Source organism: Mesoplodon densirostris, chromosome 8 (assembly GCF_025265405.1).
Source record: "Mesoplodon densirostris isolate mMesDen1 chromosome 8, mMesDen1 primary haplotype, whole genome shotgun sequence".
In the NCBI taxonomy this organism is placed as follows: domain Eukaryota; kingdom Metazoa; phylum Chordata; class Mammalia; order Artiodactyla; family Ziphiidae; genus Mesoplodon; species Mesoplodon densirostris.
In genome coordinates, this window is record NC_082668.1 from 5,320,082 (window position 1) to 5,346,065 (window position 25,984).

General features: G+C 52.7%; 1 protein-coding gene across 6 annotated transcripts in view; it reads right to left on the minus strand.

Moving 5' to 3' along the window:
* The window catches only part of AGAP1 (ArfGAP with GTPase domain, ankyrin repeat and PH domain 1), a 564,902-nt gene extending 539,150 nt beyond the window's left edge, over positions 1-25,752 (minus strand). For all 6 annotated transcript variants that reach the window (XM_060107327.1, XM_060107326.1, XM_060107328.1 and 3 more), the window contains exon 1: positions 25,544-25,752. In XM_060107327.1, coding sequence (XP_059963310.1) covers positions 25,544-25,706 — 163 coding nt within the window. In that variant the 5' untranslated portion in view covers positions 25,707-25,752. The remainder of the gene's footprint in view (positions 1-25,543) is intronic.
* Between the last annotated feature and the right edge of the window lie 232 nt (positions 25,753-25,984).

Consider the following 25,984-nt stretch of genomic DNA (forward strand, 5'->3'; position numbering starts at 1 on the left):
CTAAGGGTGGGGCCCTAATCCAATAGGACTGGTGTCCTTACAAGAAAAGAGACCCCAGAGATGTGCACACAGAAAGGCCACACGAGGACACAGGGAAAAGGTGTCCATCCGCAAGCCAAGGAGAGAGGCCGCAGGAGAAACCAACCCTGACCACACCTTGATCTCGCACTCCAGCCTCACAACTGTGAGAGAATAAATGTCTGTTTCTTAAGCTCCCTGGTCTGTGACAGTCTGTTACCCTGCAGACGGACACAGACACCAAGCCCTTCCAATAGGCCACCATGTCCCCAGCCAGTCAGATCTTACCCTGCAGGACCAAGGATGCTTCTGCCGGCAACATTAAGGACGGTGAATCCCACTGTGGAGACCCAGCTGGGGGAGGACCACCCTCCACACAGTGTACCCTCCCAAGCTGAGCATCCACCCGCTGACCCTCAGGGCATGGAGAAGATCTGAAGTCTCCTGAGAAGGGCGAATGAATGTACATCCACTCAAGAGACCTCGGGCTGAGCAGAGGGTGGGGAGGGGAGAGTCAGCGGGAAGAGCAGCCAAGGGTACCAGGTGCTGACACTCACTTCCTCCAAGTAAAGCAGGAGGAAACTGAGGGTCAGAATCCAAACGGCTTCCCCAAAAGCACACAGCTAGGAAGAGCAGGACCAGACATCATTCAGACACTCTCCTTAGACACTACAGTATATGCCCCACAATCAATAGTTACTATGATGGAGTAAAAGCAGAAAATGCCAGGAGGGAGGTTCAAATAAAATGTGCCCGGGTATGAGAGAAGGCAAGGGCACAGCATTTCTGTTTTATTCCCAGGCTCGGTGAGCAGAGTAGAACAGTCAGGAAAGGCATTCCTCTCTCGAGCAGAGCGTTCTGGGGTGTTTATTGCTGCCAGGCAAGCGTGCAGCTGGGGTGCCTGTGCCCCGAGGGACGCAGGCCGGGCGAGGAAGGAAGCCCAGGCCAGGCGAGTGTGTGCCTACGGGAACCACCTGGTCTGCGGGAGGAGTGGCAAAGTCCTGGGGCAAGAGGGAGGGGGGGAGCTGGAGCCGGAGCACTGAGGAAGCCCAGCCATCTGTCACCATCCGAAGCCCACAGGCAGCCCAGCGACTTCTCCCTGCACCTAGCAGGCCCTCGAGCCACATGGCTCAGCTACCCCGGCTCTGAAAACTATCTCACTTCAGTGAACACTTAAAAGGCAGCGCTGTCCTCTGGCATTTTCCCAGCTCCCTGGATGTTTAATGTCCAGCCTTTACATTTGCAAGGAGGAATTTAGAATGTCTGAAGCTGCTTACCAGTTGACACATGGTGTTTGCACATCTTAAAGAAAACTCACCAATGAACCCATCCCATTCTCTTTGAAATACTGCAAAATACCCAACCGTAACCAGACTTTTTCATGAAGAATCATAAGGATGCAGTGGACTTGGGCAGATGCAGGAAATCATGCTCCAGACTCAGGATGAGCATCTCGCTGCTGACGGGACAGCCCGCGGGTCTTCCCCACCACGATGCACCGGCGCTGGACCTGCCACCTGGGCATCCATGCCCCCAGCTTTTGGAGACAGCTCCTCCACTAGCCTTTGAGGACCTGCCCCTCTTCTTCTCTACCACCCTCCTGGCACCGTCAATCAAGGTGGCCAAGAGGTGGCTGATTCCCTCTGGCAACAGGAAGCCCAAGGGGTGGCCCAAGAAAGAAGTGCGGTTCCCCAAAGACACAGGGGTCTTGGACCCCTCAGGGGCCCTGGTTCAGCCCATCGCCAGGCCTGGTTCTCAGACTGGCCTCCCATGCTCAGGACGGCCCCCCACATCCTTCTGGTAAATTCATCTGCTGGAATTTGCTAGAATGGGATTCCGATGTTTTCAACCATGGACCCAAACAGACCAATTTATCATGCTCCCCAGCTTATAAGGTAAGCAAGTTCTGGCTATTCTAAAAGGCAAAGGCCACTTGCTGAGGGCAAAGACTGCCTGAATTTAGGAACTTTTTTTAGTGCCCTAAGTTCTGAAGGCCATTCCCAAAATGGAAGCCACAGTAACCTCAAAGTCCTGGGTACCCGGCCTCACGGACCGGTTACTATAGCCTCGGGCCTCTTCTCTGGGTATTTCAGTCCTTGGGTCTGTGTTCATCAGGTGTGTTCCCTGTCGCTACATACATACGGCCTCATTCCAGGGAAGATGCCTTCAGGAGCTTGGTCCTCCCCTCTCACGCGGTCAAGCTCCATGGAGCTCTCACCACACAGTGGGTCCTGCGTGGGATCCTGGGGTCTGGTCCCACGACCACAGTCCCTGAGCACCTGGAGCCTGAGCCTGCACTTGGGAGAGACTGGGGGGCTGGGGGTGGGGACACAATCAGAGCTGGGGGCACAGGCTGCCCGCCTGGCGTCTCAGCCAGGAGACGTCTGTACGACCTCCAGGGAGCAGTGGCACTTGAGCTGAGTAGTGAGGACGTCAGCTGGGTTAAGAAAAGAGGGGCACGCCTGCCTGGGGGCAGGAGCTGGACCACCAGAGGCCTTGGTGGGGCCCGAGGTGACAGGTGACCCCCAGGGAGCTGTCTGCAGAGGAAGCGCCTGCAGGGAGGGGCAAGACCACGCAGGCCCATTGCCAAGGGCCCTGGATGCTAAGAGAAGCAATTCCATTTTCATTTCTTTATTTACCCCATGACTTCTTCTAAAAAGGCTAAGGGGGTGAGGCCAGGAATTTCGACTTCACTCTGAAAGCCCTGGTGAGCCATTAAAGGCTTTTAAGCAGGGCAAGGCCTGGCCAGATTTGTTTTGGAATCTATTTATGGGTTAGCTAAGCTGTCAAACACGAATTACCACATCAACGTCCTCGGACATCTGAGCGCAGAAGCAGAGACGTGCCTGCACACACCGAAGGAGGCTGGTGAGGATCGCCGGTGCCTGATCACGTAAATATAAATACGTGTTTATTACACGCTCAACCAAAGATGCGGGGACAGCACACAACCTGTGAAGCTGATCATAAAACATCTCAGCGGCATCCTACGGGTTATCACACTGTGAAAACTTGAAAAACTATAAAATCTTTATTTATATGAAGAGCTCAGCAATTCTCAAGCAGGTTTGATGTGGGGGATTGCATGTTGCTAGGCCTCCTGGCTTTTTAACTAAGAAAGGCCTGTGAAAGGGGGCAAGCTCACGGGCATCCCGTGACAGCAAACCACACCACCGATGCTTCCTGAGCCCGCTGGGTAGGACGCTGGGTCCTCCACCCACCAACGAGGCACGTGCCCACAGGGCCTGTCCACATTCCAGATTCAGGTCACTCACCGCTCCTCACGTTGTGACACCAGGATTGGGAGACCTGGAACAGTGGTCCCCAAAGTCCAGTGCCCCACCCAGCAGCAGCAGGGGCAGCCCCTGGGAGCCTGTCAGGGAGGCGGCACCCAGGCCCCGCCCCGGACCTCCTGGCTCAGAGCCTCTGGGGTGCACCCGGTGCCCACACGCTGTCCGGGTGACTCTGAGAACCTCTGCTCTACAGCCAGGCCCACGGGTGGGCCCGCCAGCCTGGACAGGTGTACGGGAAGGGAAGCCACGCCTTACAAACCCGCGGTGACAACACAGCAGCTCTCGAACGGAGTGATGGGGACACAGGCGGAAGAAAACAACACATGCTATGTCGTCAGATTTCGTGATCTCAACCCTTTACAACAGTTTGGTATCAAAGAGAAGCTAGGGAAGCCACGTTTGAACTAGAAAAGCATAAACAGGCCCAAGAAAACTGCAAAACAGACTTGAAGGGAAGTGACCTGACAGGGCCTGACCTGAGGAATGACCTTGAGGAATGACCCTGAGTGGACCAGGAGGGCCTGACTCCAAGCACCACTGTGGACAAGAACCCCAACTCTGCAGAGGGGACCGGACCAGCCAGGAACCCCTCGCTCTTATGAACACACAGTGCACTTTTTATAACATCCCAAGCACTAATATTTCACGAATAATATATTCGTGAATGTTAATGTCCTGGCAAGGGAGACCAAGGGCAGGTTCTCTGACTGGTGCAGAAGTTAGTTGGCCCTCGAGGGGACACCGGGGCTGCTGAGCAGTGGCAGGACCCCAGAGAGGTCAGGGTCTACTTCTAGTTCAGAGGTCAAGGTCTGCTTTCAGCTCAGAGGTCAGGGTCTACTTCTAGTTCAGAGGTCTCCAACCAGCAGTGGGCACACGGCACGTCCTTCCTAACAGAGAAAGTGAGGCAGGAATGGGGAAGGAAATAGAGGGGTTATTTTTTTAGTCCTGTGTCAAAAAAAAACAGTGTTTCCCATCCTTGCTATTATCCCCCAAAAGCAAAAAAAAAAAAGAATAAATAAGCGAACTCCCAAGCAGATAAAAGTCAGCTGTGCAGTACTTTGCTGATGTGGCAAGAAGTGACAGCTGACGTGGACAAGGGCTGTCATCTCCCCGACACACACTGAGCCCCACCATGAACACGTCTGTGAAAAGCTTTGTAGGAGCAAAATCCGTGATTTGAGGCAAGTACACAAGAGTTTTCTCCCCACCCTGTAAGTAAAAGAACTGCCAAGGGAATGCTCCAGAATGTGGAGTTGTCAAAAAGATTTAAGTATGAAAGTTTCCAGGAGGTTTACTCTTGGCCAGAGAACAAGTGAGTAATTTCCCTGAGCCAAGCAAAGGTTAATAATCAAAGAAGTTCGTTAAGACAGCCCTGAGCTCACGCAGTTAGCCGTAAAGCGCTGGGTGGAATTTGCCGACTCAAGCAATTGGAGGAGGGACGGGAGAGAAAGTCACATCCTCACCCAGGAGCCAGTTTCCTAGAAGCCTTAGAGGAGAAGGTGCTGGCTGAGTCTCACACAGCCCCCGCCCACCTTGAGAGGCTGGGTCGGACCCAGGCGACAAGGCCAGCCTCCCTCACTGAGAAGTGCTTGATCCCTGAGAACACGTGGGTCCATTACCCAACAGGTAATGCCACTGGTTCCCACCTGAAAAAGCAACGTGTGCCAGGCTGACCCTTGGTCAGCGCAGAGCTCTGCACTGCAGATCAGAGGCTGGCAGGGTCCACGGAAGTCCGGCTGGCGGTCTTCAGCCCAGCACTGTTGTGATTCTGGGCCACCCTGTGCAACATCCCTGGTCGCCACTCACCAGATGCCACCAACACCTGCCTCCCCAAAGCTGGGACAACCAAAACTTTCTCTAGACACTGCCAAATGTCCTCTGGGGGCAAAATGTGCCCCCTCTCTTTGTTAAGAACCACAGATCTTAGCCGAACACCTGGATTGACAAGGAGCGAAAATGACGTCAGGGGGGTCACAAAGTGCAAGATACCTGCCAACCCATGAGACAAAGATGGCAAATCCTCTCTTTCAAGGACAGGTGCTGTCCTCAAACAGCCTGCTGAACTTACGCGCAGAGCAAAGACGCTCAGACTCCTGGTGGGAGGGGAAAATCCAACAACCAATCTGGAAAACAGTTCGGCAGTTTTCTAAAAAGTTGACTATACACCCACCACATCTCCCAGCCACTCCTTACTAGATATTTACTCAAGAGAAACAAAAGCGCGTGCCGATAGGAAGAACAGTACGTGAGTGTTCACAGCAGATTATCTGTAAAAGCCAAACCCTGGAAATGAGTCAATCCATATCCAACAACAGGATAAGCTGTGGGGAGCACATACAATGGAATACGACTCAGCGGTAAAAAAGAGCAAGCGACTGATACACACAACGACTTGTGAGAATCTCAAAATCCTGACACTGAGCAAATGAAGCCAGATGAAGAAAGGGTCCATTACTACGTGATTCCGCTTCTGTTAAATTCTAGTAAATGCAAACTAATCCACAGGGACAGGAGATCAGTGCGAGCGGATGGGGGTGAGGGGATGGGTCACAGGGGGCAACGCCTGAAGAGATGAACACGTCCGACAGCGTGATTGTGGTTTCAGGATGGCCCATCAAAACTCATCAAACTGTGAAGTTTCAATGTGTGCAGTTTCTCTTGCAGAAATTATAAGTCTATAAAGTGGTAGAATAAAATAAAGTAAGTGCAGAAAGGGCACGGCAGCTGTAAAATTCACCGAGAATAACTGTTCCGTCCCATGGGGGGTGGGGGGCCGTCACATGACCTTACAGGTAAGTCCTGCCTAAGCAGGTGGTGACTGCTCAGGTGGGAACTCTCGGCTAGCAGCGCTGCACCCCCTCCCCCAACACTGCTACGACGGATGCCGGGGGATGGGCGCACAGCCACCACCTACACCTCCCACTCCTTCCCCATCACCCAGGGGCCCATCGCCCCTCCCCGGCCTGGGGCAGGTACAGCGGTCGGGCCCCCTGCACAGATGGGGACTAAGCCCCGCCTAAAGGCGAGTCCGGTCTGGCACAGAACAAGAAAGCAGACCCTCACCAAATTCCCTTGGCAGGAATGTTGTGGACAGAGCGCTAGACGGGCATCAGAGAACTGCCAGCCTGACAAAGCCAACTACAGGACAAGCCTGGGTGAGCCTCACCCCTCTCCGTCCCCAGAGCCACCCTCTGAAAGAGGGACGGTGCCGTCTGAGCCGCCCGAACACCCCTGCGGTGGAAAGCAAACCCTGCGCTGAGCCCCACGTGGAAGACTGGCCCTGCTCCCTCATGAAGCCAGCATCGGAGCCGAGCACAGGACTCGGCCACTTCCGGCCCTGGCACCTGGCTCGGCATGACCTCAGGTCAATCATGTTGACTTTCAGGGCAGCAATTTCTCTATAATGTGCTAATTATAGCTCAGAGGAAGAGTAACTTCTATTTATACGTGTCTCAAATGAACTGCTTGCCAGCATCTTTATTATTAAGATGTCACATAGGGGCTTCCCTGGTGGCGCAGTGGTTGAGAGTCCGCCTGCCGATGCAGGGGGCACGGGTTCGTGCCCCGGTCCGGGAAGATCCCACATGCCGCGGAGTGGCTGGGTCCGTGAGCCATGGCCGCTGAGCCAGCGCATCTGGAGCCTGCGCTCTGCAACAAGAGAGGTCGCGACAGTGAGAGGCCTGTGCACTGCGATGAAGAGTGGCCCCCGCTCGCCGCAACTGGAGAAAGCCCTCGCGCAGAAACGAAGACCCAACACAGCCATCCATCCATCCATAAATTAATTAATTAATTAATTAATTTAAAAAAAAGATGTCACATAATTCGAGTGCCTTAAATTTAATAGCTATAGTTTCAACCGCCTGGAATAAAGGTGTCACAGATGTTCCGAACTCAGGTGAATTTTCAAAGCCACGCTGTCTGGAATCTCTCCCTCCTCCCAGACTGGGAACCTGTCACCGCAGGCCACCAGCTTGTGCCACGTGTCCTTGCCGTGCAGTCAAAACCGCCAGCCAGCATCCCGATGCCACCAATCACAGCAACGGAGGAAAAGCAAGCTAGCAGCTGTGATTTTCCTGGTGACCACGGTGAGTAAAAGACACCTACAGGAGGAGCACAGAGCACAGAGAACTCCTCATCCCCTCTGCAGACCCTGGGAGGATCTGAGAGGTCTCCTTTCTGGATCATTAAAAATGTCATGAAGAACCCAGGGGTAAGACGGGAATAAAGACACAGACCTACTAGAGAATGGACTTGAGGATACGGGGAGGGGGAAGGGTAAGCTGGGACGAAGTGAGAGAGTGGCATGGACATATATACACTACCAAATGTAAAATAGATAGCTAGTGGGAAGCAGCCGCATAGCACAGGGAGATCAGCTCAGTGCTTTGTGTCCACCTAGAGGGGTGGGATAAGGTGGGAGGGACGGAGACGCAAGAGGGAGGGGAGATAGGGATATATGTATATGTATAGCTGATTCACTTTGTTATAAAGTAGAAACTAACACACCACTGTAAGGCAATTATATTCCAATAAAGATGTAAAAAAATAAATAAATAAAAATTCAAAAAAAAATTTTTTTTAATGCAGAAAGGTAGGTGGGAGGGGGAGGAAGGGGGTTAGTGTGTGAGTCCTGAGTTCGAATCCAGACTCAGCCACCTCCAGGTGTGGGCAGATTTGGGCAAAGCTCTCAATGCTAGGCCTCAAGCTCCCGGCCCGCAAAAGGAGGGTTCTACCACCTCTGTCCTGGGGTGACCAAGTAAAATGACACAAAGCATGCTAAGCCCTTAACACAGGGCAGGGTCCCCCACGCAATAAACAGTTGGTGCTATTACGGATTTTATTAAGGGAGGAAAAGGGAAGAAACCAGGAGTGTGTTCATGAAATGTTTAATAGAAATTTCTGGAATCTGGAGCAGGAACAGCTGTCAGGGATGCCTCCAAGCGACGGTGTCACTTACAAGGCAAACCCGCGCCCGGCGGCCGCTGGGGCAGAGCTGCACCCCAGGTCCATAGGCCGAGCCAGACTCCTCTGCCAGGGCACCCGGCCACTCACCCACTGCCTCGTGCTGGCCTCCCCCCACTGTCCTCGCGGTGCAGGGCATTTTTAAGTGGCTACTCATGTCCTCTGTTCCCCCAAACTAATTCATAACTGAAGTCTGAAAGGGAACCACTGCGGGAGGCAGAGGCTGGGACTCCTTAGCCAGCTGGCCTGGGAGCGAGCCTGGCCCACGGGACCAGCCGTCACCAGCCAGCGGCTCCCACGTGACAGGTCCCGAACAGCTGCCTCGCTCGGGGCTTTCCAGGTACAGAAGCTCGGCACAGAGAGAGGTCCACACGTGATGGCAAAATAATCCCCCGATGAAAGAGCAGGAAGTTCTGAAGCAGGGCTCGGCTCCAAAGGGTGGGCCCAGAGCAAGTGTGGCCTGGCTGCTGGGGGGCTTTAGGGAGAAGAACCAGCAAGATGCTGCTGCAGCTCCAGCTCCCTTCAAGCTCATAAAAAAAGACTGGAACCTAAAGAGTAGAGATCGTAACGCACAGAGAAAAGAGCAAGAAAACGTACTGGGCAGATGGCTGCGGTCTCTGTCCACTGTGCCTTGTCCACTCGGTCCCTTGTCCACCACCAGGCCCCATGTCCCCCCTCTTTGCAGTGTCGGTAGAGGACAGAAGGCAGCATGGATCCGGGCGGAGGAAAACACGAGTCAGTGCTGGGCCTTCACTGCTGGCTTCAGGTCTCGGTGGTCCTGCTCGTGTGGACACAGCTTCTCACAGCGCCTTACCAAGAACGGTCTCGGTGACATCACATTTTGAAACCAAGAGAGAAACTCTTGGCCAAATAAACTCAAGTTTCTGATTAAAATTTTTGTTTTTGTGTCCAGAAAGCCCCAAAAAGGCAATCTCAAAGTCATCACTCTTTAAGTCATGTTTTATTTCAATACTGGAACCCAGGCTTAACAAACCCCAGGAGCTGAATCTAACAGGAGTTATGTAATGACAGCCAAGGTAACAGGAGCCATGGAAAGTGGATATTCCACACACAAGTTACTGGAAAAGTTCACTGCAATTAGCTTTGCACAGTATCTTCCTACAGAATTCTCAGACAGGAGTTGTTTAAGAATCAACACACGGTTGCAGCAGGATGGAGGCTCCTGTCCCCTATGGCTACAAGACTCGAACCCCAACCAAGACAGTCCATGCATCTCTCCATCCCTCACCTGCTAATGAGTATTGTCAAGGCTGACGGGACAGCTCTAGGGATAAAACAGAACAAGACAACGTGCTCCAGCCCTCTAGGGAAAAGACACCCTAACACAACCACGCCAACATCCACATTCACAAGTGTCATTATAAATCGCATTACATTTCCATGAGAGAGACAGCAGGGGATGGGGGGACACCAACAGGGAGCCCGGCTCCAGGGGTGACCGAGGTGACTTCCCTGGGTCCCTGGGGTGTAAGGTAAGGCCCCAAGAACAAGTGGCTTTTTGATACTTAAAGAGAGTCAAGGGGGACTTCCCTGGCGGTCCAGTGGTTAGGACTCCGAGCTTCCACTTCAGGGGACACGGGTTCAGTCCCTGGCTGGGGAATTAAGATCCCACATGCCTTGCGGCCATTAAAAAAAAATAAAGAAAGAAAAGAGAGTCAAGCCTTAAGGAGAATTTTGGTTGCCTGTTGTTGAAATAGACAAGCAGGACATCTGAAATCCTTCCACCATGAAAACGGACGGAGGCTGGGGCATTCCTTTTTTTTGTTTTTTAATTTATTTTATTAAAGTATAGTTGATTTACAATGTTGTGTTAATTTCTACTGCAGAGCAAAGTGATTCAGTTATACATATATACATTCTTTTTCATATTCTTTTCCATTATGGTTTATCATAGGATATTGAGTATAATTCTTTGTGCTATACACTAGGACCTTGTTGTTTATCCATCCTATATAGAACAGTTTGCATCTGCTAACCCCAAACTCCCAATCCATCCCTCCCCTGCCCCTGCCAGGCAACGACAAGTCTGTTCCCTATGTCTGTGAGTCTGTTTCATAGATAAGTTCATTCGTGTAAGTGATAGCATTATGGTATTTGTCTTTCTCTGTCTGACTTACTTCACTTAGTATGATTATCTCTAAGTCCATCCATGTTGCTGCAAATGGCATTATTTCATTCCTTTTTTATGGTTGAGTAGTATTCCACTGTGTATATGTACCACATCTTCTTTATCCATTCACCTGTTGATATACATTTGGGTTTGTTCCCATGTCTCAGCTACTGTAAATAATGCTGCTGTGAACATTGGGTATCTTTTCAAATTATAGTTCTGTCCAGATAGGAGTGGGACTGCTGGATCATATGGCAACTCTATTTGTAGTTTTCTGAGGAACCTCCATACTGTTCTCCATAGTGCTGCACCAATTTACATTCCCACCAACAGTGGAGGAGGGTTCCCTTTTCCGGGAGCATTCTTTTTTTAACTAAACTGTTAGAACGAGAGAATCCCTGTCCCATCAGCAGGTGACATGTTCGAAAGTTAAGCTTTCCCCACTTTGTGGGGAGAGGTGGTCACTGTAAGCAAGATAGAGGAGAGCATGGGAGGAAGGGATGGACACTCAGAGCCGCCCAGAAGCTCAATCCCTAGTCGAGTGACAAGAGGTGACAACTGAAATGTATTTTGCCATAAGTGCCCCTCAGCTAAAAGCCAGCCTGGACTTTGAAGAGATAATCATGACGAAGTGGAAGTTAAAACCCAGGGCTCGGGCTTCCCTGGTGGCGCAGTGGTTGGGAGTCCGTCCGCCGATGCAGGGGACACGGGTTCGTGCCCCGGTCCGGGAGGATCCCACATGCCGTGGAGCGGCTGGGCCCGTGAGCCATGGCCGCTGGGCCTGCGCATCCGGAGCCTGTGCTCCGCAGCCACAGCAGTAAGAGGCCCGCGTACCGCAAAAAAAAAAAAAAAAAAAAGAAAAAAAAGAGGGCTCTGGCTAGATATTTTAGACTCACAGGCTCACCAAATGGAAATTTGGTTTGGAAGCAAAGGCAGGGCTGTGAGCTAAGATGGCTTGAAGGCTCGAGTCCGGGGAGAAAAAAGTCTGACCTGCCAGCATAACCTGGGTGCAGCCCGGAGACGCACCCTGTGACGTGCAGACAACAGCTCGGAGCCGTGGAGAAGACATTGAGAGACCATACAGGGGAAGGAATCTGCTGATTCAGTCCCCCTGAAAAGCTGCATGGTCAAAGGCCAGCTCTGGGCAGGATGTGGAGGGAGCTGCAGGGGGTCGATTGAGGAGGAGGCTGCGGACTAATAGCCCTTTGTGAAATCACTGCTGGCTCAAGGACAACCCAGAAGACACGCCCCATATGGGCCCAGTCTGGGGAACAGGAATTTGGGCCTAATCAGGTTCTGTAATTAACACTGTAGTTAACGCTGCTGAGACAGGAATCACACTATAATTTGGCTCCCAGTTCAGCCCAGGATGCTCCCTAAACTCATCAACTGGAGAGGTGAATGAGAGCTGAACTAGACACCTAGCATATAGGCCATACACACACACACACACGGGCTCGATAACCACACCTGCAGCATTTACCACGTGCTCACCGCGATGACCCGCCAGGATTACAGAGAGTTCCACATCTGTTTTTCCTATCTCTGGCTAAGTCTGGGGAACCAGGGTATAGTGGAGATGTTGGAGATTATTATCACGGACAGGCTTCCTTCTGCAGACCCCTGCACACTCTCAGATGTCATAACAAGGCCTTCAACGTGTGTGCACCTGTTACACAAGGCACACGAGGGCTAGATCATCCACGTACTACATGGATTACATACACACATACAATATGTTTTCTTCCCTTTTTGGCTATTACTCTACTGAGTGAAATTTCACTCTTGGGTTTGTTGAGGGAAAGAAGACTGTGGGTGGAAGAACTGAACACAATGCCCTGGGACAATCTGGCTTCCTCTGACCAAGTCTTCTCCTGCCCACCCTCCCCATCCCCTCCTCCACCACTACCAGACCAGGTCGGTTCAGGGACTGAGGAGCAATGGATGGGACAGTGGCAGTCACTTTGGAGACTGGAGGAACCTTGAGCTCAATCAAAGTTCAACACCATGGATTCTAGACTCTGAAACTGAGGCCGAAAGGGACATATGTGTTTCCCAAGGGTTCCATAGCAAGTCACTGAGGCAGGGGCCTGTCTTGGCTCCCCCAGCTAGGGTTGCCTGTCCCCCTACAAGTCACATAGAGTCATCAGATCCTCCACGACATCATTCTGCTTCCAGGAAGTGATCATGGTGTAACATGATCCAACAAGGAAATGCCTGTGCTCCATATCAACACATGGACTATTCCTAAAACCGAAGTCCTGGACAAAGAGGATGGCATGCCACCCCATCAACCAAAACCACCAAGGCCCAAAGTAGGGTTGCCCTCCCAAACACACACATGCTTAGCCATAGAATTCAAGTCAGAGCTCAATTCAAAGTGTCCCTTTGGGTTCAAGGTTGAACTGTATCGAGATGAACAACACACACTACTATATATAAAATAGATAATCAACAAGGACCTACTGTATAGCACAGAGAACTCTACTCAATATTTTGTAATAAACTATGAGGGAAAAGAATCTGAAAAAGAATATATATATTCAGTTATATATAATACACATATATTCAGTTATATATATATATAATTGAATCACTTTGCTGTCCACCTGAAACTAACGCAACATTGTAAATCAACTATGCTTCAATAAAATAAAATACAAAAATAAATTTTTAATTTTTAAAAATTTTATTGAAGCATAGTTGATTTTACAAATTTTTTTTAAAAAAGATTAACAACAAAAACTGTCCTTCTGAAGCACAAGTTAAACCAACTTCCCCTGCAGCAGGAGACACTTCACATTCAATCAACACTTAATAAGCACTTTGTCCCTGCTGTGCCTGCACTGCACCTGGAATCTGACACCATGACACCCAGATGGTATGGTTTCCAGAAATCCTTTGGATTCCATGTCAACATGGAGCCAGCCTGGGAAAACCCTGCATTCTATTAAAAATGCCTGCTGAATTATCATCCTCTGGATGGAGAGATATACAAAACATTAACTAGCGGAGAAGCAAAGCAATGGGTATACAAGAGTTCACTCTGAACGTTCTTTCAACTCTTCCATGTTTGAAATTTTTCATCACGATATGTTGAGTAAAAGAGATTCTCCTCAACCTGTAGACAATGTTCATCTCTTTTAATTGCAAAATATCTTGCTCACACAAATCCCAGACTCTAGGCTGTGGGACACAGAGACCCAGAGGGGGTGCCTGCAGTCCACCCAGGGGGTGAGGGCTCCGTGGACTCAGGTGAGGGGTCTCCCTCGCCACGCCCCGCGCTACACAAAGCGCCCAGATGTCTATACCAAAGAGTGGAGCAGGGTCCCGTCTTCCTGGATGAGGAAGACTGCACCGCGCTGAGATTCTTTTATGTCCAAGCAGGTGACCTGGAAACTGAAAATCCCAGAAGTGCACCCCTTCAACCTGCATCCCCTCAGAAGCTGAAGCTGGGATTCTAGAAGAAACACAGGCTCTGGCGTCTGAGTCTGGAATTCTGAGCCACTTCAGAAAAAGCAACACTGCCACAAAGTCCAGACCCAGCTCGCCATCCGGGCAGGGTCCCCGAGACGCACAGACAGAAGCACAAGAGCCAACTGCCCATGATCTGAGCGCCTACCACTCCCCCCCACCCCACAATTCTCCTGCCAAGCAAGGAGTTGAGGGAAAGAGTTTGGGGCTTCGGAGGTTTTTTTGCGGGGCGGGGGAGAACTCTAGATTTAAAGATCAAGCAGGAAGAGATAGATATATAATTTTTTTATGCCCCAGCATAAGATGACCAGAAGAGCAAGCCCAAATTGAGAAACCTGGGTAAAACTGAAATTATTCAAGTGAAAAAAAAAAATAGAAACACACTTCTTTGTGTGAAGACAGTGAGATTTCTTTGGGCAGAGATGAGAGTTTTCAAAGGCTTCCTTCGGAAGCGAGATGTCAAGATGCCCAGTCAGCGATCCCCTGCCCCAAATGGCATTAGCTCCCCATCTTCTGGGGCTCAAACAGCTCTTCCTGCAGGAGCTCCTGGGCTCCCCAGGGCACCCCCTCCAGCCCTCCCAGCCCACTGCACCCCTGGCCCGAAGCCTGTGCCTGCGCTGACCTACACAAGCAAGCAGCCTGTTTGCCTCTGCGTTCCCAGCATGCGGCTCTACAAGTCTACGGATTAAAAACATAAAGTGAAAAAATAAGTACACACCTAATAGACAGATACGGCATAGCTACAGAGACAGAGACAGAGAGGGAGACTCAGACACAGAAGAGATTTAGGCACCAGTCCAGCACCATGGGACACGTGCTCTGGGGCAGGCACAGGTGGCCAGGAGACGACCCGGCTGGATGAGCAGAACCGCAGGGCCACCAGAGTCCAGGCTCAATCATACACGTCCCCCTGCGGACTGATTCAGCTCCTGGACAGCAATGCACGCTAGCTTCACTCTTAAGAGGTTGCCGTGCCCCTCAGACACCCAGTTAAGTTTCTGCAGGGGAGGAAGTGGCTGCCGTACATCCCAGATGCCTGCCCCTCAGCCTGGATGACAGACAGGGGTGACTCGTGAATCTATACATCCGAGCCCACCCTGCAGGGGCAGGGTCCTCCCACCACAAATCCCAGGTAACCGCCCTGCTGTGGCTGAGCACCCCTCCAGCCCAAACCTGAGGGCTTCCAGGGCATCTAGAGGTGGAATCCCCCCACACGGCCCCACTCCTGCATTCCCTGGGTCAAACTTCGCTCCTTCCTCCTGCCCCCTCCACCCGAGACTCACAGGCAACGTCAGGCCTGCACCTGCATCCTTGGGGGCCCATCTCTGTTCCCCTGCTCCCTTGCCCAGGCCCCCACCTCCCCTTGCAACAGCCCAGTTTTGTGGGGTTTTTTAATTTTTTTTAATTAATTTATTTATTTATGGCTGTGTTGGTCTTCGTTGCTGCACGCAGACTTTCTCTAGTTGCAGCGAGCGGGGGCTACTCTTCATCGTCATGGGGCGTGGGCTTCTCACTGCAGTAGCTTCTCTTGTTGCAGGGCACTGGCTCTAGGCATGCGGGCTTCAGTAGTTGCAAGTGCATGGGCTCAGGAGTTGTGGCTCGCAGACTCTAGAGCACTGGCTCAGTAGTTGTGGCATGTGGGCTCAGGAGTTGTGGCTCGTGGGTTCCGTAGTTGTGGCTCGCAGGCTCTAGAGCACAGGCTCAGTAGTTGTGGCACGCGAGCTCAGTAGTTGCGGCTCATGGGCTCTAGAGTGCAGGCTCAGTAGTTGTGGCTCGTGGGCTCTAAGCACGTGGGCTTCAGTAGTTGTGGCACACAGGCTCTAGAGCGTAGGCTCAGTAGTTGTGGCATGCGAGCTCAGTAGTTGTGGCTCATGGGCTCTAGAGTGCAGGCTCAGTAGTTGTGGCTCGTGGGCTCTAGGCACGTGGGCTTCAGTAGTTGTGGCACACGGGCTCTAGAGCGCAGGCTCAGTAGTTGTGGCGCACAGGCTTAGTTGCTCTGCGGCATGTGGGATCTTCCTGGACCAGGGCTCGAACCCGTGTCCCCTGCACTGGCAGGCGGATTCTTAACCACTGCGCCACCAGGGAAGCCCGACAGCCCAGTTACGAACCCTCCCTGCCACTCCCCACCACCACCGGCCGCCACCACCATTTCTATCCTGCCTGGTAACAGCTGAGCATCATGGCACAACCTTTTCCAAATGGAAATCCATAATCTGTCATCTCCACGGCCCAATAATAAAAGCGCTCCAGCATGCTCTCTGGGGCTCACCGGGCTCTTCTCCATCCTCTGGCCTCTCCTCCCCAGGTCCCCGCAGGCTGCAGAGAATAGGTTCTGCATGCTCCACTCCTATTACCCGCCGGCCCGGAAAGCCTCCACTGCCTGATTCCCACCCAGCTTCCAAGTCCAGTTAATCCCACTCCCCTCCCCTGCATCACACCACCTGCTTATCCCAGTCTGGACCAGTGTGGCCTCCTGGGCTAGGTCCGACTGCGCTGGGAGAGGGGCTCCGAGCCCACACGTCTGCCTGTACCCCCAGATGCAAGGAGAGTGCTTTGCCCACTGTCGGTGCTCGATAAAATCTGGTAGATTCTCACACTGGCCACTTCCCATACTAAACAAAGTGAGGGTAAACCCGGCCCTCCCAACCCCCATCCCTCGAAATAAATATTTGCGCTTGTACAGCCACTGTTCACACAGGCACACACCCCTCTCTCTCTCAGGCCCTCGGGTCCTTACCAGCTTCCCGGGTTTGGCCTCGTGAGCGTGGCCTTTGTGGAGGGGGATGGGCGGCTCCCAGGACACAGCGGGAGGAACAAAGAAAATAACCCCTTGAGAGTAACAGAGAGTTAGCAACACTTCGCTGATCTTTTTCCCTTTTGTGTCTCCGCATAATTGCTACGAACAACAGAGACTGAAGAGCGCTAATATGTAACCATTAAGACCACGGATCAGTTTGGATGGGGAGTACAGAAGGAGTTTGCCTTCCGGTGCCAACAGAGACGCACAGGTCACCTAACACCGGGCGCCGAGGTGTGAGATAGACTCGGGGCTGGTCTGGGCTCAGCCAGGAGGACCCCCACTGACCACGGATGTCGGGCAGGAGCCAGGGAGAGCCGTGGGGACCCCGTTCCAGTCCCGGGGGAATCGCGCCATCCACAGTTTCGAGGAAAACACTTCCCGGTGAAGGATTTCACTCTCACAGCTCCACTTACAAAGCTATACTTACTCCACTAACAGGGAATGAAGAGCCTATAGAATATCCAAAGCTAAAAACCTTATGTCTAAGACAGCGCCGGAAACGTATTAAGCACTTGACTGTTTGTTTCTGGACCAACAGCTGGAAGGAAGGAGAAGCGGAGGACGGAGGCAGCAAGCAGCCCCCATCCTGAGTGTCTGCGACGAACCCTGAACAGCAAGGAAAGGTCTCCAGACGGGGGCCACCGACGGAGCGGGTTCCGGAGCAGCCGCGCTGACCTGCGAGAAGGGCTAACAGGACGCAGCGCTCGGCTCCCCGGCGTGCACCCCCCAACAGGAACGGGGACACGTGGGCACCAAAGGCACGGCAGCCCTATTCCCAGCAGCCCCGAACGTGAAACCACCCAAATGCCCGTCATCGGGAGAACAGGTAAGTAAACGGAGGCAACCCCCTCCAACCACATGCAACACAGAAGAGGAGTCTCGCCCTGCGCTAGCCAACTCAGGTTTTTTGATCTGGATGCTGGATGTACCCATGTGGTCAGTGTGCGAAAACGCCCTCCCTTATGACCTGGGCATCCTTGTGGATCTATGCTTTATGCCAAAAAAAAAAAGAGCTCAAAAAAACTAGGGCGTTTGAAGTGGTCTCAATCCCAAACTCCTAATAGTAACATATGGAAAATCAGAGATCCAGGCTTGATCGTCGAAGCTAAAACTGGAACAACTGTTTGTCTGTCTGAAATCAGGTTCACCGGCCTGACCTGACAGGAGCGGTGTCAGGACAGAAGACTGAGTCACTGCTCACAGCAGCACCCAGGTCTTTGGAAACCACAGCAAAGGGTAGGCAGGCAGGCCCACGGAAGTCCCCTCCCTGGAAAACACGCCGGTTCTCCCCTCTCAGATAAGGACAACTGGAAACACAAACAGCAGGCTCTCAGGGCAATCCACTCTCTCCAGATCCACTTCTATTTCATTACAAAAGGGAGCCAGTGGCTACCACCTCTGTAAGACCCAATCTTGCTGACGGCCACCATGTGCCCTCACACAGAGACTATGAAGGAATAAAAACTCTTTCAGGAAACTAAGGTGGGTCTTGTTTTGCTGTAGGTACTCACGAAAAAAATTTTTTCTGTCGTATGCTCAGTACTGCTGGTAGACTATGTCCATATCACCTAAAACTCACTGAACGAAAACTAAATTCACTGCCTGAAGATACTGTTCCCTCTTTAAGACTATCATCTGAGGATCCGGTGACGGTAGCTTTGTGTGCTAAGCTGGAAAGGGACACGGTTCTCTCTGCAAGAGCCTGCTGGATGTTGACGTTTCTAAGACCAAACATAAATCGTTTGTGAACATGGCCGGTAATTATTTGGAATTCTTCTCCCAGAACCATGAAAAGTGTTTCCCACCCTTTAAAAAAAAAAAAAAAAAAAAAGCAGCTTCTAACCAGGATGCTAATGACAACCAGACGGCATAGGCAGTTCTTGAAGATTACACAGTCGCTTGTGTAGAAACACTGCACAAATACTCCCAACACTGCAGCCCAAAAAAAGACAGTCCGCATCAAACAGCGGGAGAAGTGTGAAATTTGCAAAGGAGCCCCTGGTTAAACAAAAACACCAGTCTGTTCGCAGAGAGCTCAGGGTGGCCACCTGTTCAGGGCCGGTGGCGAGTTCTGATTAGCAGAGTGGGAGAAACAGTATCAGAGCGATGACAGCCCCCGCTCGGGCCCTGGGCCCAACCCTCCAGCCTATATTTAGTCTGCTCTTTGTGGAAGTGTCCCAACCTCGCACACAGACAAGCTCTTTGGCTGGTTGCTCAAAGGGTCCAGTAACAAATCTCTTCTGCTGGGGCAGGTACCTTCTCTCCTTCCCTCCCTGGCCGCCACATGCAACCAAGGCAGCCCCTCCCGCCTGGGTCAGTCGTGAGCAGAGAGCACAGGGAGGTGAAGGGATGGGGCCCACTGCGAAGCCAGCCCTGCCCCCGGATGGGTCATCACCGCGACCCGGTGCGCAGGCTTCCCACACCACAGGATGGGAGTCAACGTCCCCCTCAGCCTCAGAGGCTCGCGGCTCCCGGAAGGACGGGGCTCAGGGCAGCACACACCGGGCCTGGTGCTCAGAACCCAAGGAAAATCACAGATGCTTCAGAGATTAGAGATGAACATCTGCAGAGTACATTTTCCTTCTCAGAGAAAGGTACTTAACAAAGGGTAGGAATTATGTGGCTAAGCACCAGATCAGAACCCCCAACCCTGGATTTTAAAAATAACTAAGCCTGATCCGCTTTGCCAAACTCAATCACTTAGGCAAAGGCCTCAAAGAATCTGGAGTGTTGGGCGGGGGCGGGGGGGGGGTGACATGGGTTTGCTGGAACGCGCAGAAACAAGAGACGGGACCAAATCGGTAGTTCAAACAAGCCAGAGCCAGACGCACCAACTGTAAACACCTGCAGGGTACACAGGAAAAAAAAGGATGCAAAGTAAGAGATTTTAGTCTTTACAAAATAAAAAGTCAGTTTGAGACCAAAAAAAAAAAAAAAACCACCACCACCACCAACAGGGGTGGTGGTAACAGGGCTCCAGGTTCTGCTGTGAAGGTTCCTGGAGCTGCCGGGGCTGCTTCTCCCTTCCGGGTCACTTCCACCAGACCCCCACACAGCCTAGTTAAGCTGCTAATAACATACAGCTCTCCTGTTTAGAAATGCTCTTTTAGCTGCACAACAAAAACAAAACGTATCACCTGCCAAATTATCATAACAAGTGAATACCGAAGAACCCCACTTAAACACACAGGAGACTACGCTAAAGATCAACAACCGCAGAGACACAGGAAGGGAAGTCCACAGAACCCTGGACTGGGGTTTACAGTCTCCCTCCCTAAGGGATGCCCTTGGCAACGTCCACCACCCACCAGCCACGCTCCTTGCAGGGCACTCAGCATCAGCACCATGGAAGCAGAGTGAACCTGGACCTGAACCCATTCACACCTGGGCTTCAGGGCCTCCTCCACTGTGTTTAAGCTGTGTCACCAGAAGCAACGCCCTGGGCTCTTGGCCCCCGCCTGTCACCCACAGGGAAGGACAAGAGGACGCCCCTCCGCTGACGGAAAGCACTGCGCAGAGCCCTGACCCAGGGAAGATGCCCAGTCCACCGCCGGAGCTCCCTCCCCTCTCGGGCCATGCTCCTCAAAGTGCCGTCCCTGGACTCCTCTGGAAACTTGTCAAAAGCACATTCTCAGGCCTGCTCCAAACCTACAGAACTAGAAACTCTGGGGCAGGGCCAGCACCCTGTTTTCCCAAGCCCTCCATGTGATTCGACTGCGCGCTTAACTTGGAGGACCAAGGCTCTCAACGTTCCACTGAAGATACTACGTTACGTCAGCCACCCCGCCTGTCACTCATCCATCCCTATCAATGGAATCAACTCTGGGTCTGAAATTCACTTCCACCCAGAAGGAAGAAACACACCACCCTTTTGCCAAAAACCAGGTTGAAAAAGTGGCTAGGACTAAGCAAGCACATCTTTTTCTTCCCCCACATGCACTAGAGAAAACTTCATTTCCACCCAAACACCACACGGCATTTAGTTTCCACCCAGGCTAATCCACCAGACCCAAGAAATACCCCGGCCCTGACACCCGTGCTCTGGTGACAACTATCAAAACACCGTCACTTCTGCCAGAGACTCAACATTGTTCAGATCACCAGCGAGGAACAAGAGGACCCAAACGCCAGAGAAAACACGAGCCCCCCTGACAAGCCACCCGCTCCACAAACAATTCCCGGGAGTCCTCCAAGGGCCAGACGCGACGCTCTGCATCACCGCAGAGATAGAACACAAGCACGGCCCGATTTCCCTCGGAGGGCCCCCAGTCCTTGCTGGGAGCTGGGGCCTGGGACAGACAGGGAAGATGCTGACTTCAGCCAGGCTGAAGGGACGCCCAGGATCTGCAAGGGTCGGAGACCGGTAAGGTATGAAATTTAACCTGGAAGTGACGCACCGCCCCCCGAGAATTATTTTGAAGGAGGGGACTGTGACGCGCCTATCAATAACGAAAAGGCCCCAGATTTACAACTTGTATTAAGCCTGAAAGATTACGAACATAGTCAAGCGTGCCCAGGAAGGGTTGCGCTCCTTCCCGGCAGGAAGGGATTTGTTCCTTCAACACACACACCTGCCCCAACCAGATTAAATAAATTCTTACAGGCAAACAAACTCTTACAGAAGTTTTGCCGAGCTAAGCGACCACACAGAGAACGTGTAGGACTTTCAGTAAATGGCAGCACCCGCAACCCCTTCCTGTCCTGGGTTAAGGGGACACATGCTTGGGGTGGTTTGTACACCCAGCCTGTGGGAACTGTGAATAACCAGGAGCTTCAGTCCTAGCTCAGAAAGGGCTAGAGCGACAGCGATGAGGTTGACCAGCCCAGCCCATCTCTTTCCAGCAAGTTTCCTACCCTTTCTGGGCCTCCAAGGTGGCATCTTGTGTCATGGGATCATCACAGGATGGACTGAGATGGTGCAGGTCAAGCACTTGGCACTCTGCTGTACACAGGGGCTCAACAGAGCTGCTGCGTCGTGCGATGAAAGGGGCTCCCTGCCCCATCTTCCCAGGTTCCCCAAATGCTGGGGCTCAGCCCTTCAATGCCCCTGTGTAAGTGCCCTGACCAGGGGTGGCAGGCAGAGTTCTCTTGCCGAGGACTGGGCCACGGTGACCTCTCCAAGCCCTCCCAGGAAGCCACGCAAACCACCGGCGGGGCCAGTGGGGAACTCGGTTCCCCGCTCCCCGAGCAGCTGCTTGGTGAGTGTGGAGGCCTGAATGCTGCTTAGGGGCTCGACCACGGCCCGGCTGAGTGAGCTGGCCGGCTTATCATTTGCATCACGGTTCTGCGGCAGGCAAGCTGAATTACAAGGTGCAATGGCTAACAGAGGCTTTACCTGTACTAGAAGAACAAGCTTTATTTAACAGGAAAGGCAGCTGACTCATTCACCTCAACCCCATCAACCCCAGGTGGGCTTTTTAAAGGAGAACTGGAGGGGGAACCCTAGGCAAGATGCTTGCTCACCCAGGAGGCAGGCTGGTCCCGTTCATTTCCAGGCAAGGAGAACACCCAGGGTGCTGGCCACACCCCTGGGGGACAGCCCAGAAATCTGACCAGGTCAATCTGAAAACAACAGGCAATGCTTCCCTAAACTCCAGAGATTGGAGGAAAAAAATAAATCTCTCAAAGTCCGAAGTAAAGATATGAAAAAAACACTTTTCTTTTTTCTTTTTTTTTTTGGGGGGGGGGGCAAGGTGATGTTTTAAAACAGGACTGAGAACTAAATCACATTCCCCATGCCTTCAAACAGGTTCACAGACCCATTCAGATTTGGGGATCTTGGTGAGCTCTTTCAACTAAAATATATACAATTCGGCCCATCGTTAAGAGATTTTCCAGTCCAGACCCTCTTAGAATCACTTTGAAATAAGCATTAGCCGAAACATCCTCCCCTTTGACAAGCCCACTCCTCACTCCAACAGCCAACAGTTCTTGAAAGACTCTGGAAAACAGGGAAACTTTAAGTACATTATGGCACAAATGCTGGAATATTACGCTGATGTGAAAAATCGTATCTTTGAAATTGTTTCATAACGTTGAAAAGTGCTTACTTTATGCCAATCAGGTAGTTTTGTAAGTAGGACTCCAACTTTGCTTAGGTACACACAGAGGCAGGAAAAAAGCCTAGCTGCATCTCCTCTAAAATGCAGGCGTTTTCTGTTTGTTGAGACAAGCGACGTTTAAACCATTTGTTATGACGTGCATATACTTTCCTGATTGGAAACGGTCTTGTTTTAAAATTCAGAGTTTACATTTTGCTACCGTACCATCCTCACCTGAAAGGTTCACAGGCAGGGGCAGGTCTGCGTGCGTTTCTCAGAGGTACTGTGATCCTCTGGGCGCACACTCAGCTACAGCGCGGAGTTAAATGCGTCTGCGGTCTCCATACCCCACGGCAATGCTCTCCTGCTCGGTGTGAGTGAAGAACCCATATCCTACACAATTGCACAAAGCTGTTTCTGCATGCTTCTCTCCTCACAGGAAAAATGTCATCCTGCCACAATTGAGCAATCTTCTCAATTTCCAAAATATCAATGATGTAGATATAAATCACAACCGTATCTTAAAACTGGTAGTGTGTGAGAACATTTCATTATAACAAATGAACTTATATTTCCTTAGGAGGGGCAGTGGAAGGTGCTTTGGGGGGCTGCAGACCTAGGTTCAAAGGATCCTTTGGTTCAGACCCGACTTTGACCTCAGTCAGACGTTCAGGAGGTCATGATCCTTCCCTGAATGAAGCTGGCCCACATTCTCTCACAGGGTTGGTACAGCCCCACATCAAGCTTATGAATGCAAGAGCATGCTTGCTAAAGTTCTATACGAGTAAAAAGGGGTATCGTTGTTCATAATAATGCAAAGAACAGAATCATATTTGAATGGTTCTTAAGCCTCATTAAATTAACCACAGCCCTGACACAATATAAACATTCCTTTTTCTAACAAAAAAATAATAGCATTGCCCAAGTCCCAAGCAGGATTCATCACTGATTCTGTGTCTTATTAATGATAACAAGATTTCCAGCCAAGAAGGGGCCTAAAGTCTGACATAGTACAGGTAGACAGCAAGCTACCAGAAACCACCATCCAGGAACCACACAATGTTTTGGGTTTTTTAGAAAAGAAGGAAAAGAAAAGAAAAATGAAACCACATCCTCTTGCTAGAAAGTCAAAATGCTTTGCGGGGGGTGCCCGAGACCCCAGAACTGGGCTTCGCGATGGGGAATGAAAACGAGGCGGCATGGATCACACTCAGCTAGAGGTCTCTGCACAGAGACTAGGTGCCCTCAGCCAGGTGCTTTCAGTGCTAGTCACCAGCTTTCAAAGTGTTTCATCAGACTCCTATGGATGCTGCCAGAGAGCTGCGGAGAGACAGCGGAAACAGGCACAGGAGCCCTTCACTTGGGTGGCCACGGAGCCAGAGCCCCGGCTCTGGAGGGACGTTGCTGCAAGCTCACCCAGCATCAGCAGCTGTGTGCCGGTCCCGCGGCCTCCCGCGAGTCTTGTCAGAGCCACACTGCAGCCTCTGCCTCTCGAGGAATCTGGAAGCATCTTAAATTGCCAACAGGGCGGCCAGGTGCTCTGAGAGCCAGGCCCACATAAGGCTGGAGCACTGTTCAGATCCTCCCCGGAATTAGCCAGTCCCCTATGGAAACAGGCGGCCCATCAGCAGCCTGGCTGGGATGCTGTTCAAGTCCATAGGGCTGCCAAATGCCAAAAGGAGCAGCACCACCAAATCCACCTTCACCTAACCGGTCAAGCGTCAAACCAAGACACTCTGGGGTGCGCAGCTCAGGCCGCACGGCGCCAAAGCAACGCTCTCCTGAGGCCAGTGCCCCCTCACCTGCAGATGGAAGGGAGCCGGGCGACGCCTGCGGCTAGCCGACACACTCCTGCCAGGCCTTAGAACCTTCTCAGTGTTCCTCAACTGTGGCCAGAGTGGCTTTTGGTTAGGACAGTTCTATATTATGGACACCCCACCCGTCAGTTCTTTTACCATCATTGACCAATGGCAGTGAGGAGGGAAGCAAGGGAACAAACCGGAAGCCGAAGAGCAGAGAAATAAGAGCCATGGTAAACCCGAGAAAACACAGGCCCAGGAGAGGCAAAATTCGCCTGACCGGCTCCGGAGGATCACTGCCTCGCCTGACTCGCAGGACGGTTGGTGGCCTCCAGTTCCAGGTGTGTGAAAGTGAGACCCCCCCCCCCACCCAGGGAGGGTTCTTCTGATGTGACCCAGGACTTTGGTAGAAAACACGCCATAGAGGAAGCCAGCTTCTGCACAGGGGCAGGTGGACCAGCACCGGGAAACGATGCAGCCTGCTGCGGGGGCTGGCTCTCCGCTCCGGCTAAGGTCAGCTCTCTCCACTGTGCCCCCCGAAACGGCCAAAGACACCAAAGGGGTTGGCCCTGCCCGCCTAAGCACGCCAGAGCCTCGCCCCCAGCAGCAACACTTCTCAAAAGACCTCTTCAACGTCCAGCAAGACGCTCGGCCCCAGCCTGGTAACCTGTCGCGGTCCGGTGGCGCCAACCCCTCCGGCTGCCCCGGGGCTTGGGCTGGGCCGGGTCACTCGGGCGGCCCAGGACGCGGCCACACGGAGCCACTTTCTCACCGGAGACTCTACTGCCCATTAGCACATTATCGCCGGCGATCCATCTTCCCTGGCAGAGCTGGCGCGCGCTCGCCCGGCCCTCAGCCTCCCCCTCCGCTCTCGCCCGGCCTTGCGGAGTGAGACGCACCACAGTGACCACTCGGCGGGGAAGCCGCGTGCCACGGCCCGGCGCGTGTGTACACACGCACGCACACACACGCGCGCGCCCGCTCCCCCGCGCCTTCCACAAGCCCCGCGGCGGCCCGGCCCTCACCTTCGATGGCGATGACGTGCTCCCGGATCTGATTCTGCAGCACCGGCTCCTCCACGCGCTCCAGCAGCTCGTAGATGGAGTAGATGTTGGGGTGGACCGACTCGAAGCGCTGGATCTCGGCCCGGATGGCAGCCGAGTTGGCCAGCTGCTGCTGGTAGTTCATGGTGCAGGCACCGCGCCCGGAGCCGCGCGCCCCCCGCCGCCGCCGCCGCCCCGCGCCCCGGGGCCCGCGGGCCGCCGAGCCCGGGGCGCCGCAGCCCCCGGGGAGCCGGGCCCGCCGGCGGCGGGCGGAGGAGGCGCGAGAAGAAAGGAGCGGGCGGAGCAGGCGCGGGGCCGGCCCGCCGACTCAGTTCATGGCCGGGACGCGCGGCCGGCAGGCGGGCGAGCGAGAGGGCCCCGGCACCCCGGGTCAGCGGGCCCCCATGGAGCGCCGCGGCGGGC